Consider the following 19,168-nt stretch of genomic DNA (forward strand, 5'->3'; position numbering starts at 1 on the left):
CGCCACGAAGAAATGGAGGCAGGGGCACCAGGATCCCAGCACGAGCTGCATCATTTCAGGGCTTTGCTCCAGGCCTGGGGTAGGGGCTATTCTTCAAATTCTGTCGTTCCATATTGTTTAATTTTAGCCCTTTTGCATATACTCAGCAAGGCCCCATTTATCCCCAGGCTGAATGGTGAAGTCACAGGAGATCTGGACTGATTTAAACAGCACATCCACCACAGTGGTGAGGAGGGATTCGGGAAGAACAGGAGCAATGGAGGCTGTGCTGTATACCCTGTCTTAGAGGAGGTACAGACAGCCCTGTGGGCACCTCAGTGCCAGGGATGGCATCTCCTTTGTGCAACAGATCCCAAATGTTTCTCCTCCCAGTAGGAACAGGGCTCGAACCCACCAGTGCTTTAGTCTTGGTTTGAACTCCCAGGGAGATCACTGCCTGCCAGGGAGCCTTGGTCACCTCAGCCAGGTAGTGGAGGATGTGAGGATGGGACGTGTTGTCCTGATGTCCGGTGAACCAGTGCGGATGTGGTGAGGGAGAGCACAGACACGTTCTGCTTGGCCTGGGGTGCTTTCGTTTCTAACAGGACCCGAAAGGTCAGCCACATCTCGTGGTGGCCTCCACCACAGTGCATGGGGCATGTTGCCAGGCACGTGGGAGCAGGACACCAGTGGGAACAAAGGCAGCATGTGGAGGAGGCGATGGGGCGGGAGGCTTCTTGTTCCAGATTGCTGATGGCTCAGCTGGCCAGGGCCCTTCCCTGACAGCTGGGGCTGGTGAGGGGAGCGTGGTGCAGCCACCGGCTGTCCTGGCTTCTGTCAGCTGGAACAGAACTGGCTAGTGAGGGTCAGGAGCATGCAGAAGGGGCTGTGAGGCCTCTAGGAACTCCCTCAATTCAAGTCTCTCATCTAATTAATGGATTGTAGCTTTTCATGACCCAGAAAGCCACCTGTCTCCTTCAGTGGGCCTCCCAGCCCTCTACACTGCCTTCAGCACTCTCCACCCTGTGCACAGCTGCTCTGCAGATAGCATCTGTGTAGGGTCCTAATGAAGATGGGAGAGCTTTGGTAGAGAGATGGTACATCTTTAAGCAAGGCAGACACCAGGCTCAGGAGGCTGCTTGGACTCCTTAACTGCAATGGTGATGTTGGCACACGAGAGGAGATGGTGGAACATGCCTGTCATGGTGGCAACATGGCTAGAATGGGAACACACATTGGGTGTCTCAAAGCCAAGATGAGAAACCATGGGTCTAGGCTGGCCATGCTGCAGGGACCACACCAAGGGTGTTAGAAGAAAGGGATCCCTCTACACAGTTTTCCTTGCATCTCTTACCTTCGCCCTTGGCAGGCATGCTGGCCACCAGCTCCTGATGGCTCTGCAGTGCCTCTGTGGCTGGTCAGAGGGAGGCATGGCTGGGGGCAAAGCTTTTCCCCTTGTGACTCTGGCTGCCTCCTGCTACAAGGGGAGCTCTTTGGTATTGTGCTCAGCACCAACCTTCTTTACTGTGAGGCAGATGACTGCATGAGTGGTGGGTAAAGGGCCGCATCCTGCGCCAGCCCGGATTTGCTCATTCAGTGCTATGATTCCACCAAGCTATGGGGAGGTGACTAGGGTTGCAGTGAATCCACACTTGGTTGGGCTGAACAGAAACAAGAAATCAGGTTCAGCCAGCTACACTTGGCTGAAGCAAGCAGAGTTGCAGCAGAGCTCAGCTCCCCAGTGTCTCCATTGTCAGCCCTTAGTCACCTAGGTTAAAAACCAAAATAAGAGAAATTCCCCCCAAGCCTCAGCAATGGCTTCATTAGCACGTTACAAGTACTGTTGCACATGGGAAGGCGCTGGAGAGAGCAGGAGGCTGGTGCCTGGTAAGGACTGGGGCAGGTCTCTTCCTGCACTGCCCCAAAGCTTGGCTGCATGTGGGGCCCAAGGGAAGGATGCTGTACGTTTGTGCCACTCGCTGAGCAACACTCGCCCTCGCAGGGGGAGGTGCAGGCTGCCACGTGTGTGCTTTGGTTGTGTTCATTCGTGTGTTCCACGGAGCAGCAAAGCAGCTGGGAGGCAGCTCTGGCACCAAGGGACACAGGCTGGAAGTGGCCTTTTTTTTCTCTTGTTTTCTTCATTTTGCCATTATCAGATTTCTCGGCCTGCTTTGCACACCTCACGATTACCCATAGCTGGGCCTTTTGGGTGGCTGTTGGCTGTGTCCCCCAGGCAGGCTTTGCTTTATTTCATGCACCTTGTCAGAGCTGCCATGACTTTTCACCCTGGGCTTTTGCTGCTGCTTTGGGATGCCACTGCATTTTACCTGAGCTGTTAGAGCTGCCAGTGGAGTGCTCTGGGCACTCTCTAATTCTCCCCACTTCTCTAATTTCGTTTGCTGTGTCCCTTCCTGCCTTTCTGGACTGTGGGCTGGTGAAATAGCATTGCTTCAGCCACGTTAGCAAGTGGATGAGGTGGGGGAGACCAGAGCCCATGGTGAGTCTGTCTGTCAGGGGTAAAGTGAACAAGGCTGAGACCCAAGCCAAACCTAAATTTCTAGAAGGTGGTAACTGTGCTGAGGAACAGAGTCCTTGGACCACAATGGCCATCAACTCTGTGTGTCCTGTCTGAGAGGGCAGCTCCAGAGCAGCCATAAATCATGAGGAGAGACTGTCTCCTCCCTGCGGTATGTGCCCAGTGGGACTTTGCTATCTGCCTGGCAGAGGGTGCCCCATGTGTGGACATGGAGCCAGAGGCTGTAGAGGGCTGTTCAGGAGCTGCAATTGCCCACTTGCAGTATGAAAATAGGTAAAAGTCAGCATTGCACTAAACTTGACACACTGGGTTGTAATTTGTATTTCTTTGAGTGTCTGCCCCAGGAATGGAGAAGATCGTTAAACTGAGGACCAGAGGCCTTCCCTGCTGTGCCTGGACAAGCAGTGCTGGAGGGCTGTGGGATGAAGGGGTTCTTGGCTGGTGGGAGCTGGAGCTGCTTTTGAGGAACTCCTGGCTCCTTGGATTTGCTTGTAGTGTGAATCCCAGAGGTGTGTTTGTTTTAAGTGATGTTGAAAAGCAGAGTCTACAATGCCTCTAGCTCAGGCATTTGTGAATGGCTGCTTCCCCTTGGGCCTAGCTTAGAAAGTATGTGAGGAGGGAAGTGTTCGCTAGGGTCTGTGTCCACCCTCCCTCTGCAATGGGGCCTGGGGAGGGGCACACGCTGCCGTGGGGGAGTGGGCTCTGAAGGACCAGGGCTGCTCAGCTGGAGGCGGGCTGGCTGGAGCGGCCGGGCTGCGTGGCCCACGGCTACCTGCAGCTGCCTGAGCCGTGAGCACCACGTGCTGAGCCCGGGCCGAGGGCAGTACCTGGAGCAGGGCTGTGAGTCTTGGAGACCATCGGAGTTCACCTTTTGGGACGTACCCTGTGCTGTGTGTTTGCTCCTGGCTGGTGGAACACTCCACTGCTCGTGTCGCTGCTGCCCCAGAGTCTCTGTCATGCTGGGGGCTGCAGCTCTTAGGCTGCGAGGGAGCACTCTGTGATAGAGCTGCACCTGGGGGGGTGGGCAGTAGGTGACCCTCTAGCAATGCTGTCTGTAATGCCATGCCCAAGATGGGATTACATCTCATCTGTGGTAGCAGTACATCGGCGTGTCCCCACTTACTGTACTCCTCGAACTTCTGTCTCCAGAAATAACACTAGAGATTAGTCAGGATTTCCTCTTACTCAGCCAGGAGTGGCTGTGACACAGCAAGAAGTAATCCCCTCACAGGTCAAGGAGGAGCCAAACCACCTCTAGACGTGGCTCAGGACACCACAAGCCCTTGAGTGCTAATTACAGAAAGCTCTGTACCATCATGTACCACATGTGTCTCTGGAGTGAGAGATGTAGAAATGACTCAGAAAGACCTGGGGGAGATGACGTGTGGTGACCCTGCTGTAATGGGAGCCTGCGACTGTGCAGGAGAAGCAAAGAGTTAGGACGATTGTGTGTCAGTACCAGCCCCAGATGTGCTTTCTGGTGGGAATGGTGGTTTGTGCCTTTTCCCTTGTGCTCTTTGCTGGGAGGCTGCCATGAACTGCTGTGTTGGCTGGTGATAGCAGCCAAGCAGGGCTGCTGGGAGGACGTGGCCCTCTGTGCTCACCTGCAGGAGATGCAGAAGTCCCTGAGCCTAGAGGAGATGCACACCCTGCCCCACACAGCTGCCGGGGCAGGGACCGACCTCTCCTCCAACACTTGGCTCTGCCTCGGAGGCTTTATGAGTCCAACTCCCTGCCACAGTGTGAGGCTTGAGCAGGAGGGGTGGCACACCCTGACCTGCTCCCATCCACCTCTGCCCTGCAGGACCATGAGAAGCAGTACGTGGGCTTTGCCACTCTGCCGAACCAGGTCCACCGGAAATCCGTGAAGAAGGGTTTTGACTTCACCCTGATGGTCGCAGGTGAGACTGCCTGTGGATGGAGGTGGCTGGGCCACGTGGTGGGTGGATGGAGGGGACCAGCTCTGCTCACTTCCCTTGGGTACTCCCTTAGCACCTGGATCCTCCTCTCGCTCTGTTCTGGTCATGTCTCAGAACTTGCTTTGCTCCCCAACCTGTGTTGCAGTCAGAGAGTTCCTCCAGGAGGAGTGAGCCACTCCTGACCCAGTCGAGCAAGCCTCTCCTCCAACAGAGTGGCTGCTGGTCTGAGTGGTGAAGGCAGGGCCAGCCAGAGGTCAAGAGGAAGGAAGGAGAATGAGGTTGGAGGAGCTGGGAGATCACATTTGCACAAGAATTGAGACATCCAGCAGCAAAAGTCCTCCCACTGCTGGAAAAATGTAATGCCAATAAACAGCTTCTGACAGCTCATCTCTTTCGCTTCCTCTGGCTCAGGATTCAAAGCCTTGTTCAGAGTTTCATTTATAAGTCAATTAGTGGGTTGTGTTACTTGCTTTTCCCTCCTCCTCTCTGTGCTCTGTCAATTAGGAGAGTCCGGCCTGGGCAAATCCACGCTGGTGAATAGCCTGTTCCTGACAGATCTCTACAAAGACAGAAAGCTCCTCAATGCAGAGGGTAAGTTGGGGACAAAACGGGATGAACACTTTTTTGTGCCTGCAGATCTACACTGTCCTAAGGACTAGTACTTTGGTTCCTTGCTTCAGCAGCAGCTACAGGTTTGGCTGGATCCCAGCCCTGTTTGTTGCTCTGCTCTCCATTGCTTGTTGCAGAGGCACTAGTATTTGAGCTAAAAGGGTTTGGCTGTAGGCCTCTTCTGTCCCATGGAGGGAAGATGAGGCTGCAGAGCAGCTCTTGCCCTTGGGGTTGAGATGTTGAGATTAGTCTTTTGTTCATGGGTGCTGGCGTGTGGTATGGATTCCCCTTCCCAAGTGACTGGACAAAATGTTCAGAACAGCTGGGCTACAAGCACTTCAGAGGTTTGTGGATATTCTCTGAGTCTGTCTGCCTGCTGCTGGACCCCCACAGTACCGCTCCCTTGAGGGCCCTTAGAGGATGATCAGGGTTTTTTGAAACCTATGTTGCTCCCTGTGCTCAGTGATAAGGAGGGAGTCAGCTTGTCATGGGTGTGAGTGGGGATGCCTAGCATTACTGCCTGTCTTTAATTCATGGATTCCTGTTCAAAGAGAGAATCAACCAGACAGTGGAGATTGTCAAGCACACAGTGGACATTGAGGAGAAGGGTGTCAAGCTGAAGCTGACCATAGTGGACACACCAGGCTTTGGAGATGCTGTTAACAACACTGAGTGGTGAGCAGGGGACTGCTGCTTTCCTCCTAGCCCTTGGCCTAGGCCTGGCCTAGTCCTAGCCAAGCCTCATCCTTGGTCTGTTTTCTGTGGGTGCTTCACAGGAAGGGGGTCTAGCAGCAGGGAGGGGATGATGCTGTCTCATAATCCCTAAGAGACACTGTCTTGTTAAACACACGATTATGTTTTGACTGAATTGCCCTTCCCAGCTGGAAGCCCATCACCGACTACATCGACCAGCAGTTTGAACAGTACTTCCGTGACGAGAGTGGCCTGAACAGGAAGAACATCCAGGACAACCGAGTGCATTGCTGTCTGTACTTCATCTCACCCTTCGGACATGGGTGAGAGCCCCCACGCCAGGGCTGGCACGTGACAGTCCAGAGGGAAAACCCTCATTGTCCCAGGATTGCCCTGTTCACTCGTACATTGGCAGGGCTGTTGTCACAGGAGAATAGCCATAGGATGTTCTCCCTTGGCTGAACACACCACCACCCTCCCCCTTGCTGGCATGACAGACTGCCTGTGATCAGGTGGAGTGGGTCTCCCGTAGGCCTTACAGCCTGTTCTGGAAATCAGGAGAAATAATGCCACACAGACTTGTATTTTCCTATCTAGCTAAGCATGACTGATGGGCAGAAAAGGGAGTTTTAAGCTGCCTTCAGTCCCTGCTTCTTGCTGGCTTGTGTGCCAGCGTAGGCTGGGGCAGCTGGAGGGGACATGGTGGCTGCCTGTGGCAGAGGGCAGCTCAAGGGAGGTCCTGGGCTGTGGCCTGGGGAGTATGTGGCCTGTCAGGGAGCAAATATCAGCCTGGGTCTGTGTGAGGCATTCAGCATCTAAAATCTGAGACAGCTTTCCTGAAGATACAGCCCTAGCTGCGGGCTGCCTCAGGCTTTTGTGACAGGGTTTTCCTTTTCCCTTCATGCTGCATGGGTGGGAGAGGCTGGAGGGGGAGCTGCCTGGTGTGCCCTGGCTAATGTGTCCCTCCTTGTCCTTGCTGCAGGCTGAGGCCTGTGGATGTGGAGTTCATGAAGGCTCTGCATGAGAAGGTCAACATTGTGCCCCTGATTGCCAAAGCTGACTGCCTGATCCCCTCTGAGATCCGGAAGCTAAAAGAGAGGGTGAGATGCCCTGTCTTTGTAGGGGTGTACCTGATGTGGCAGCAGGGGTGGGCTGAGGAGGGAGGAGAGATAAATACATATATGTATATAGTGCATGCACTCATGTGTGTGTGTCTATATAGGCACACACAATACCTGCAGATCTACTGCAGCAGTGCTCTGCTGTGAGAAAGGGAAGAGGTGTCTGCAGAAAGGCCAGCTCTAGAAGAAACATCAAGTCCTTTCACCATCTGTAGGCAGGCTACACCAAACCCATGGTAGCACAAACAAGGCATAAACCCACCATTTCTGTGGTGTTCAGTGGTGCATCCTTTTGGTTTTGTCTTCCATGGGCTCAGATCCGGGAGGAGATTGACAAATTTGGCATTAAAGTGTACCAGTTTCCTGAGTGTGACTCTGATGAAGATGAGGAGTTCAAGCAGCAGGACAGAGAGCTGAAGGTAAGGAACCTGCTCAGCAGGGGACTGGAAGTCAGGCTCCAGAAAGAGCCAGAGCTTCCCTATGTGTGCCAAAGGCCTGTGTTACTGATAGCCAGGGCATGGCCTATGATAGCTTATGTGGTAGATGGTCTGGAAAGAGCGTCAATGTCCATGCTGGTGCCGTGAAGTCAAGCGTGGCATGAAGACATGGCACTTCTGCTCTCCCACCAGGCAGTATCAGTCTTCCTTTGGTCTACCCCAGCCTGTATGTTTAAGATGAAGGCTGGGTTGTGCAGCATTTGTAAAGCGCCTATTTGAGTGCTACAGTCAGCAAGGAGGAGCAATTTGTGAGTGATGAAGCACCACTGTGACACATTAATTGCATGCAGGGAAGCAACATGATCATACAGGCCTGTCTGGAGACAGCAGCAGCCCAGGCCAGACCCTCACCCTCTCCCAAGCTGAGCCAGCCCTGTGTGTGCATGCAGCACGGCCTCGCTTCCCCTGCCAGACAGGTTCCATTGGCTTTGACTCCTGAGCAGAGGGGAGCACAACCTGTGCATCCCTGTCTAGACAGGCTCTTGGCCTATATTGGCCCACTTGCTTGGTCTCCCAGCCTCTCTGCTCTGGCTTCCTAGTAGAGCTTCCCTCAAAGAAAGGATGCAGGTACCTGCAGAGAGAGAGAGCGAGCTTCCCGCAGGTCAGGCCCAGTGCCTTAGGCTTTTCTCTGCAGCTGGTTTGTGGTGTCCTGTTCTGTGGCACGTGTGGATGTCCCTGTGCCTTCCCTACCAGCACCTTCCTCTTCCCGGTGTGCTCTGCCTGGGCTTGGCCCGGGGGGGAGGGCTCTGGGCAGCCGGGGCTCAGCCACGCCTCTCGTTGCAGGAGAGCGCTCCGTTTGCCGTCATCGGCAGTAACACGGTGGTGGAGGCCAAGGGCCAGCGAGTCCGCGGACGGCTCTACCCCTGGGGCATTGTGGAAGGTAAGCTGGTGCCTGGAGCCCACCCTGGGCGAAGGACAGGCAGGGGTGGGGGAAGGACAGGCAGGCACTCGCAACAGGGACCCTCCTCTGCTGCTGCCTCTGTAGTGCTGAAGCTGGTGGGCTGGAGGCTGTGCCGATGCACGATGCGTTTGTCTTCTTTATAAAGGGAGGAATTTCGTGGGGCCTGCAAGTAGAATAACCCTGGGATGGCTTTTGCTGCTGTTGCTGGCTCCCCCATGCTGGTGCATTGCTTTAAGGTCTTGCAGCTTTAGATCTCAAAAGCTTGTGTGTGCACTCAAGGGCTGTGCGGGCTGCTTGGGCTGCCCAGCTGCTGGCTCTGCTCTCTTGCTGGCTCCTGAGGGGGCTCTGTCCTTCAGGGTGCTGGCATTTGGCAGTGGGAATAACTTTGTGAAACCCTGGGCCTGACACAGCTGGCTTCCCCCAGCCCTGCAGAGAGGTAAATAGATATCACCACAGCAGGCACACAGGTACTGAGCATGGTGCTTCCCTGCAGAGTCCCACAGTGCTGCCTGGAGCGTGGCTCCCTGTGGTAACAGCAGCTCTTTCAGCTCTCCAGACCGCTGCCTGCTCATGGCTTTGCCTCTCGGACCTGATTTTGCCTACAAGAGGCCTTTCACTTAGTCCTAAACTCCGAGATGAGCATTTTGTCCCGCACTGGCTGTGCTCATGCAGGTTGTAATAGTGACATCCCAGGTGCCTGGGAGCAGCCTCCACTTTCAGAGTTCTGCTATATGTGCTTAATTAATCTTCTTGCCTAGGAAAAGTCCTGGGAACACAGTGACTTCAGCAGCCTGGCCTCAGCATGGAGAAGCACAGAGCAGGCCTGCAGCAGGGCTGGGGGGGTGGGAGGGTGAGGAAGGAACCCTGGGGGGACCTGTGTTCCAGCCTGGGTGCTGGGAGGTGAGAAGGGGCTCCCTGGAGAGGATTGGTGAGGTGTGACATCCAAGAACTCTCCTGTTGTTGCTTCTGCAGTGGAAAACCAGGCGCACTGTGACTTTGTGAAGCTGCGGAACATGCTGATCCGGACACACATGCACGACCTGAAGGACGTCACTTGTGATGTTCACTACGAGAACTACCGAGCTCAGTGCATCCAGCAGATGACCAGGTGGGTCCCCAGTGCTTCGACTGGTGGGTCGCAGGGTTGTCTTGCTCTCTGCGGGGCTGGGGTTGCCCTCAAAATGGCTTGTCAGTCAGGAAGCTGTGGAGTCTGCTGGAGACGTGCTGGGCTGCAGCCAAAGAGGAAGGCGATCTGCAGTCTACTCTTCTGTCCAAATGACAGCATGACCCTTGGGATGCAGCTGTTTCTCAGACAACAGAGGCCAGGCAATTAACAAGACTCTGAACACGTCTCCAAAGATTTCTCTGCGTTGTCGTCCCGTTGCATTTGATTCTCTGTGGTTTTAGTTACAATGATGAGAAAATATAAGAGAGAACACTCATGGGCTTCTCATTTGAAACCTATTGTTTTGCTTTTCCCTTTCATAACTGAAATATTGGTGACAAATTTTAGGTTTCAAGTAGGTCTTGGCTCATCTGTTGTAAACTAGCCCCCTCACTTCCTGCCTGAACTGGCTGGGTAGCTCTGTGCTGCCACGTTGCAGAGCAGAAATGGCTGCGCCTCAGCAGGGAACAGTCCCACATGTGTGCAAACGTGCAGGTTGGCACATTCTGTTCACACACGATATATGTCAGTACTTTTGCATAGCAGACGAGCTTGTCTTCTTCAACAGTGAGAATACAGAGTCCAAAAATAAATACATTAAGTGCTAGAGATCTGTGGGAAGTGTCACAGCTGCTGTTTGGGTAGGCTGTGTATCTATTAAAAGAACAACACAATGAAAATTCAGTTACTGGGCTTAAGAAAACCTTATGTTTGGTACCATTTCTCATGTCGTGGCTGGTTTCTTGCCAGTGAATCAGTGCAGTAAAACCAGAGTGTGAACGTTTCTAGCAGTGGGATAAGGGTCCTTCTCTAGAGAGACGTTTTGGGATATTCCAAGCTGGAATTGACTCAATAATGAGCCAAGGGTGACTCCAAGTGGTGAATGCCGGCAAGTGGCATCTTGGATTCCCAGTTTCAGCCCAGGCATCTTTGGCCACTACCACACACTCACTGTAAGCCTGGTTTGGATTTTTCTCTGTTAGCTTCCCACAAGCTTCTATTCAGAAAACTGTTATTACTGGTCTTATTCTATATCTGTGTGTATCCCACACCTCTGGGCTAGGTTACCCCACAGCCCCTCCACCTATCTGGGTGCACAGTGCTGTGTTGCTGGCAGGTCCTGGCATCATGAGTGACAACCATCACATGGGGACACCAGAGCAAGCCAGCCTGAACCACGACTGACTGTTTCTTCCCTCTCTCCATCTCTCCAGCAAGCTGACTCAGGACAACAGGATAGAAAGCCCAATTCCTATCCTGCCTCTCCCAACACCGGACACTGAGACAGAGAAGCTGATCAAAATGAAGGATGAGGAGGTGAGACACATTTCTGCTTGGGCCTCCTTGGTGTTGGAGCTGGTGTCTGAGGAGTTTCACCAGGGTTGCCCCATAGAGGATCTCCTGGGGCTTTGCACTCCGGACTCCCACCATCATGGACTCCTGGTGTGGAGGACAGTGTGTGAAAGCTGGAGCTTCCTCTATCAGGGAAACATGGCTCCATTCCAGCCCAGACACAGATGCCTCTGTGCTCAGGCAGGAGCTAACACTCTCTGAGGGAACCCTTGGTCAGCTCCAAGGGAGTGCCCCCAGTGCAGATCACTAGCTTCCAGCCACAACAGATCCCTTTTTGACTGCCTCTTTTCTGTCTCGTGCAGTTACGGCGGATGCAAGAGATGCTGCAGAAGATGCAGCAGCAGATGCAGGATCAGTGAGAGGCAGGTCCTCAAAGGGCAGAGGGAATCCCCCAGGGACCATCTGAGGCCTGGCAAGAGCTGTGGATGTTTATTAAGATTTCCCATTGTACAGAGACTTGTGGGCGAGAGCTGCACCTGCACCCTCTAATTTATTAGCAGCAATGCTGGCTTTGCAGTCAGCTGGATTGTGGAGGAGGCTGTTCACTTTAACAGTTTACTGATGTGTATTTCTTTTTTAATAATTATTATTTTTTTTTTCTCCTTTTTTTCTTTTCCTTAAAGAAAATAGCCTGGGAGGTCTATAAGGCATCCTAGAAAAGAAAAAAGAAAAGAAACAGATCTCCCTTTCCCATGTACTAATCTCTTGTTTGGGAATGCTCTGGTATTTGAAGTCCTAGCTTCTCTGGTGTACAAACTTGAAGACTATCTGTGTCAATGCACGTAGATGTTTACTCCCAACCGAGGTGCTGTGTCCCCCTCTCTGTTCCCCCTGTCTGGGGCCAGCACAAGCATTGTAAAGGCAGCCTCCTGTGAGTTGGACCTATGCTGTTCCAGCTCCTCAGCCTGAGGCCAGCTCAAAGAGCTGGGGCTTGGAGTTTCTCTGTGCACTGACCTGCTCAGGAGTCCTGATGGTTGCCTGGTTTCCTGCCCATGTTTTTCTGGGTTTCTTGTTTAGCTGACTGGTCTTTGTTTTCATACCAAGAAACTCCAGGATCTTTGCACTGAGCAGCAAGGGACTGGGTCTCTTGGGTTCAATTAGGATAAGATATCTTCTACTGCTCACAGTTACATCTTTCTGGCAGAGATGATGAGTTGTTGACTACTGCCTGTAAGGGCAAAATAGTGGGAGTGAGCACCTTCTTAGCTATGGCTTCTGCCCACATCAGGCTGGAGGTGTTGGCAGAGGACCCCCAGAACCCTGTAGTAGCTGGGTGTGGGTGTCTCACAGTTTAGTTCTGGTCAGACAGCTGCAGTGTGTTTTCTGCTCTGAAAAGCACCATGGCAGCCAGACTGCTTGCCCAAGACTTCTCTGGAGGGGGTAGAAACCCTAGAGCTGAAATCCAACCCCAAATGCAGAGCTGTGCCCTACCAGGCTTTGCAGTTCCACAAGTTCTGAGCTTCTCCTGGGGAAAGAGGCAGTTTTTGTAGGCTTGTACTGGAGATCTGCAAGCTGCCTGTGCAGGCAGGTGCTGGGTCAGCATGGCAGGTGCCCGAGTGTCGCTGCGTGGGGCTGAACACAGACCAGCACACGTGGTACTTGCTCCCCCGCCCTTCCCCTAGGACTCGGCCCTTCTCCCCCTCCCCAGTCTGAGGCTGTCTCAGTGCTGGGAAAGCTGGTGGATCTGCTGGGTGGAGATAAGAGTACTCTTTGGGCAGCAGCCTCTGTCCTGTTCCTGCTTCCTGAGGTATTTTTAACTTTAGTCCAGCCAGAGCAGAGCCCCAGAGTGTGATGTGCCTGACAGGGTGGACCTCAGCAGCAACACTGCCGCGCTCGCAGGGGATCGAGGCTGCTGGAAGGAGAGACACTTGGCTCTTCCATCCAGCTCCAGGGAGTGCTGCCATGGGCTGGGCCCTTCTGCTTCTCTGGCTCCTGGCCCGATTCCTCTGTCCCCTTTCCCCTTTTGTGTATCTGCTTCTCCATCTCTGTCTCTCCCCAGTAGATCTCCCTGGGCAAGAAGTGCATTGTTGGGCAGGAATAGCCAGGCCTTAAATTCTGTTATTAGGCACTGGGTTTGTGTGATTCCCCTGTGGGGCTTTAGGCTTGATCAGGGCTTGTCCAGGTGGTGAATAGGTTGGCTGGTTCCAGTTATTCACTGTACAGAGCCTTTGCTTAGCCAGAACATGGGCTGTAGGGGCAGGGGAGAGACCCTGGCACACCGTGGAAAGACAAAGTGAGGGTGGAAGCCCCTTGACAGAAAAGTGCAAGCTGGGCAAGAGTGGTGTCCAACAATGGTTTTTAATCTTCATTCTCCCCAATATTAGGCTTATAAGTGACAGTGGCAGTGCCAGCCTAGGAGAGGGGAAGGGTTCAGCTTGTCTTCAGTAACATGCGGGACCAAAGTGCTTAAGGAGGAAATCCAACCTTTCTTTGTGTGATGTGCTTACTTGAGCAGTGGAGTAGCCCAAAACAGGAGCTTCCTCCAGGTTTTCTGGAGCTGGTTTGCCACTCTTTGAAGCAGAAGGACTGCTGAGTTGTCAGCTTTATCTGTGCTAGCATAATGGGAAACACTTTGCAGTACCTGTCCCCTCTTTTCTTACACTTGTCTTGTTTGTGAGGAGAATGTTCTGTTGCAAATGAGCCCTGTCCAGCTGGAGTTGTTCCTCTTTCAAACAGATCAATTCCTAGAAGATAACTTTACCCTTAAGCATGGACATAGAGGAGCTGACACCTTTTGTTCTGGGCTGTGTGTGGAAGTGCTCTGTACTGGGGAGGGGACAGAGTGCACTAGTTACAGGCAGGCAGGATTGCTGAGGGTGAATCTGTCCCCGTCCCTCTGGGTGAGGAAATCTCCAACAGCTCAGTGCACATGGCTCCTACATCAAGTCAATAGTCACAAGTCTGCCCTCTGCAGAGAGTTAAAGCCTTCAGCTACCAGCTGGCAAAGATGGCTCAGATTGCACTTGGAAAAAAATGTGCATGAGGCACCAGAGGTGGGTGGCTTCTAGAGAGGGGCAGCAGTACGGCTGGAATCGCCTCTCCTTGCATTGGGTTCCCTGCCCAGAGCACCAGCATTTGGAGGCTGCCTGGAAAAGGGTTAGAGACTGACTTCGGGGGGCACCAGGGATTCAGACTCTGGCCTGGAAGGTGGCGTCTGTTTATTAAAGAAGTAGAGGAGTGTCTCACTGCACTGAGCTGCACAGTAAGTGGAGAAGGTACTCCTGAACGAATGCAGCTTTGCCATTTGGCTCTGGCAGTGAGAGGTGTGCACAGGAAAGTAATTTAACACAGCCCCTCACTCAACCCCCCACAGCCTCGTATGCGACCCCTACACCCCGAGGCACAGTCCCACACCTCTGCCAAGCTCTGCCCTGCTGAGTGGGTCAGTGCCCGCAGGCTGGTGTCCCGCTCCCAGGGCTAGCTGGGGCTGGCAGTACAGCACCTTGGACCTCGTGCCTGACCGTGGCGTGACCTCCGTATGTGTGTGCTGGTCCTGCCTGTGCAGCCCTGGCTGCCTCCCCGCATGCCTCCCCCCAGGGAAGGAGGGGGTCCCACTCTTCGTGCTCTGCAGTGGCATTCCCTGCTCCTCCTCACAAACTCCACTGTGCTTTAACGCTGTCTTGCTCCTGCCATGAAACTTCTCACACCCTTCTCCATTCCTAGGCTCTTATTTCCTGTCCATCTGTTTGGTTATTATAATATATATATATTTTTTTTTTGTAAATTTCTGTTTGAATGTTTGTCATTGTGAACAAAAAAGAAACCTTTTAAAACATATCCATTTTATTAAATGATTATTGTTATTATTATTAATGTTTACTACCTGAATTGATCAGTGAAATAAACACATTGAAAAAACCCAGCATCTTTCTGTTTAATTTTCAGTCCTATTGAGCAGCATTGGTGATACATTATGGTCAGCAGAGCAAAATAGACACTGTTTCTCCTTTTAACTAATTCTGTAGGAGCAGGCTCTAGGCAAGGCTTCCTGTGTGGGATTTCTGGCCTGTTTAGAGATAAGATGATCTTGAAGTTCTTCTCTCCTTAAGCTTTCCCTAGGAGTGGTGTCTGTATCAGCAGTCAGCAGCTGGACAGGATCCAGTTCCAGGAAACCCATTTTGTAAGTAGCCAAAGGAGCATTGTTGAGTCTGTGTGGCATGCAGAGCCAGAATGGGTCTGGCTCCAGACCAGCTCTGTGCCCCACCTGGCCTGAGCACCTGCCTGTGAGTAAATGTAGCACCAAAGGTGTGAGGCAAGGTAATTTTGGTGAGCAGATTTGTGCTGTGGTAGTCAGGCTGCTCCCAAGTGGAGAGCAGGCCCTGCAGGAAAAACTGGGTTCATTTGTTAGCCCAAGATCTCTTTCTCACTGTGCCTGCCTGCGACAGTGAATCAACTGGAATGATCTGCTCCAACTTTCTAGAAATTTAAAGCTTAATTGTTTTGTTTAGAACATCAGAGATTTTTCCTTTGGTTAGGGCCAAATTCTGCTGTTTACACCCTAAATTCTGTTAACATCAGCATGTTAACATCAGGGCATTTGTAAGTTCTGCTCTGTACAGTGTGCACAGGACAAGGTAGTGGAGAGTTGGGCCCATGGAGCAGCAGTTTCATGGTGTAATTCTGGCAGCCTTATCCACAGGAGCACTGCCAATGCCTAGAGTCAGGCTGATGATAGAAAAATGTCTGTGAAGGTGCCATGGCCTTGAGAAGATGAGATTCTGCCTGAATGTAGTTTTGACCCTTGCACTTACCTGTTCAAGTATTTGTGTAGTGCAACTTCTGAATAAAGGAAGACTGGTCAGTCTTTCTCAGTAACTGCAAGCTGCATTTTTCAAGACTTGCCAACTCATTTGGCTACCGTAAGAACAGACCCTCCAAGCACTATCTTCCCCAGCCTGTCTTCCTTCCAGTGAATCTAGATATTTTAATATAGACAGTGAAACACCAAGAGTTATATTTTGCTCCTATAATAATCATGAGAGGATGCAAGTGCCTGGAGGATCTTTTTCCTTGGCTCAGCTATTGACACCAATGTGGTCACTGGAAATCCATTTCTTTCAGCAGATATTCCACTACTAACTAGGAGTTGATTTGTGTCACTGCCTCAAGGGAAACCTCAGAGTCAGCACACTGCAAAGTGCTAGGTCTCACCACTGCCCAATATAGTCTTCCTGATGAGATGAGAAACAGAGGCCACAGTGCTCAGGCAGTGTGGTACAAACCAATGACATCACCTTCCAGGTTGAAATACATTTTGAGTTACTACTTTGCAATTGAGGCTACACAATGTTGCTGTTGGACTGAGTGCATGGGCCCATAATCAAGAGTTGTCAGTACTGTCAGCATCTCCCCCAGGAAACATGAGAGCTGACGCTGCTCACAAGAACATTTCTTGGAAGACTTGCTCAGTGAAGCCTCAGCTTCCCGTGACGTGCAGCAAACTTGCAGGAAGCTCTCTTGAGGGAGGCATCCCTGGGCTGAGCCTGCCCCTTATCTTGCCAGCCAGCTGCAAGGGGGTTATCCGTGAGCTCAGCTATGCAGCTGCAAACACTCTTGTGCTGGCTGGGCTGCCTTGAGACCTTCCTCCTGTATTGTAAAGCCAGCAAGAAAGCAAGGATTGAACTACTCTGGTAAGTCAACAAAGCTCCCTTCTGTTCTGTTTGTTTATTTATTTGTTTGATGGATTGCACAGCAAAGCACTGCCTTGTTGGAGGTGTGTGTAGTTCTTCTCCTAAAGAAGTTACAGCAGCTCATGTGTTCAGCGGTGGCATGAGACTGCAATGGAAAGACAACTTACTGACCCATGTGTCCCAGCATGTTCACAGCTCCAGAGGACTGTTCACAGCTCCAGAGGATTATTCACCTGCTGGAGGTGACCCTCAGTGGTCATCACCCTCTCTGCTGGCCAAAGACTGTTTATATCTTCTTTTCGAAACTGGAAAGGCTTTTTACTTGTGGTGACAGTAAATTTATTTCTGAATCTCCTCTTGCAGTTTGAATGAACAAAGCTTTGCTTACAGGTGTGATAAGGCATGAGCAGTTTCATATTATAATTTTGGTCCCTGGACATAAATTTTCTTGGCTACCCTAGTGACGCACCTCCAGTAATGCTGAAAATACAAGTAGCTGTTGTTCACTTCTGAGTACTAGTGAAAATTAATTTGGCTCTAGCTAAGCCTCCCAGTAGCCATATGTTCATTTCCTACCTCAAATCCAGGGTTGGAAGAGCAGGAACATTCCCTCTAATGTAATGCAAGACCAAGAATTTGTACAACACTTCTTTTAACTGTGTTCTTTTCAGATCTCTTACATCTGCTGTGAAGGACGCCAAATTCACCCAACTTTAGAAACTCATCCTCAGGACAAACCAACGGGAGACCTGGGCTGTGGTGTCAGTCCCAGAGAGGGGACTTTTTCCGTGGCGTCTACTTGCCTGGTCTCCTCATCCAGTCTCACAGGGGTGTGTTTGCAGGTGAAGATGCACAGTGGGATTCTCTTGTCTCTCCTTGGCTTCTTCCCACTTGTGATGTCCACATGCCCTGTGCCATGCAAGTGTGCCACCAACATTATTGACTGCACATCAAAAGGCCTAACTGTAGCAAAACTACCAGTTGCTTTTCGCCCTTCAGCTGAAATTATTCACCTTGGTTACAATGAGCTCACCTCTATTCCCAATGGGCTCTTTGACAACCTGCAGAGCCTCCAGGTGGTCTACCTGCAGGGCAACCCTTGGGAATGCAACTGTGACATCCTCTACTTGCGCTCCTGGCTCCAGTGGCAGCAGAATCGGACCTTATACAGGGATGTGAGGTGCACCTCCCCAGCTCACCTGCAGGACCGGATCATTGCCTATCTGACAGAAGATGAGATCATCTCCACATGCCAGTACTGGTACTGCAGCCTGGCTCTCCTCTCTCAGCTATGTCTCTTCATACTCGTTTTCCTGCAGGGTCTCTTGGTTATCTTCATCATTGTCTACCTGCAGAAATTTCGGAGAATGACTGCTGAAGCCCGGAGTGCCAGCATGTAGACATGTGGATATCTTCTTCAAGAAGCCCCTACAACAGTGATTAACATCACAAGACTAAAGACCTCCTCCCCCTTGGGTGATGCTGTGCCAAAGTCATGTGATTTGATATCTAAAGGGGGCAATTTGGTGCAGCATCTGATTCTAACTGCAGTCTGAAGCAGAACTTGAACTGATCAGACACATTTTATTTCCAAAGACCTAATCTTGTGCATTTTAATGCTTCAAACTCCTTAGCATGTTCTTGATTGCTGAGCTGGGATTGGTTCTGGTTTCATAGACGAAGGAAATTGTAAACTACAGCAACCAGGACTAACTGAAATTGCTCATAAGCTTGTAGGGGCTATGGCACGTGATCCCTCCTGTGCTAGAGTACTTCAGCGACCCTAGAGTGTGCTAGAATATTGCATCCATAATATTTCTGGTTGCATTGGGTCAGCTGAGGACAGAGGGGGACAGTGAACACTTAAGTACTGCACTAGGACAATGTGGTCAGACAGTTTCCTTGGTGCTACCACAGATCACCTTAGTAACTTTAGACAAGTGACTTAGGCTTGCCCTGCCTTAGTTTCCCATCTGTAAAAGGGGAAGGATGTTTCTTCTTGGCTGATGGCATCTTTTCCAATGTTCTTCTGGGGGAGGAAGAGAGCGCATGTTTAGAAGCCTACCCATTTTACCCTATCTTCATTTCTTTTAGTCTGCTGAAGTTTTAATACTGACTTCAACGTGTACTGAGTCAGACCAGGGTTCTGAACGTTTATGAGAAATTCACTTTGAAGCCAAGAGTTGTCAAGACAGAGGCTCTTTCTAGCTGTGCTTCTATGACACCTGCCACAAGAGATCTGGTCATCTTTAGAGCCTCAAATTGCAAAACCCACTAAGGTGCCTTACTGATGGTTATGATGTCCCTCATTTCTGGCACAAAGCAAAATCAAAATAAAACAATTGTGCGGATGATGTAAATAGCCTGTTTTTTCCATTCTGCACTAGGTATGTTACACTGTGTCACGCTCCCTGACAGTTTCTCACAGTCCCTTACGCTCACACTTTGTGCCAAGCGAAACAAACGCCAAAGGCAGGTGGAGAAGTAACCAGAAGTGCACCCTAGGGTTAAACTCCGACAGTTACTTGTTTCCACAACGGGCCAGTCTAAACGTGGAGTGGCTTCTAGTTCCACGAAGTTGCTGCCTGGTTTTGCACGGTGTGGGCTGGAAAGGGAAGGGGGTTTCTGGGTGCAAGCACGGCTGCAGGGTCCATGTTCCTGCCGGCTGTGGGGAAGGGCCGCAGTTCTCCTCCGTGCCCCCAGCAGAGAGCTGCAAGCGGAGCTCCGCCGCGGGAAGAGCCCTGGGCCGGGGCCGGCGCTGCCTC

At 51.6% G+C, this 19,168-nt stretch overlaps 2 protein-coding genes across 2 annotated transcripts; both read left to right on the forward strand.

Annotated features, from left to right (window-relative positions):
* Positions 1-4,319: 4,319 nt before the first annotated feature.
* Positions 4,320-11,428, forward strand: LOC103776559 (septin-5; the record flags this gene model as incomplete). The annotated part of the gene is made up of 10 exons (XM_008944069.1): positions 4,320-4,416; positions 4,939-5,025; positions 5,595-5,718; positions 5,925-6,059; positions 6,719-6,836; positions 7,175-7,276; positions 8,138-8,234; positions 9,228-9,363; positions 10,635-10,737; positions 11,076-11,428. Coding segments are annotated over 10 exons (1,056 nt in total), but the record flags the coding sequence as incomplete, so codon positions are not given.
* A 5,823-nt stretch (positions 11,429-17,251) lies between these two features.
* GP1BB (glycoprotein Ib (platelet), beta polypeptide) lies at positions 17,252-17,803 on the forward strand. Its single transcript, XM_008944070.1, has one exon. It carries the CDS (start codon positions 17,252-17,254, stop codon positions 17,801-17,803), a length of 552 nt encoding a protein of 183 aa, XP_008942318.1.
* The last annotated feature ends 1,365 nt before the right edge of the window (positions 17,804-19,168 follow it).

The sequence above is a fragment of the Merops nubicus genome, unplaced genomic scaffold (assembly GCF_000691845.1).
Source record: "Merops nubicus isolate BGI_N331 unplaced genomic scaffold, ASM69184v1 Scaffold37877, whole genome shotgun sequence".
Classification (NCBI taxonomy): domain Eukaryota; kingdom Metazoa; phylum Chordata; class Aves; order Coraciiformes; family Meropidae; genus Merops; species Merops nubicus.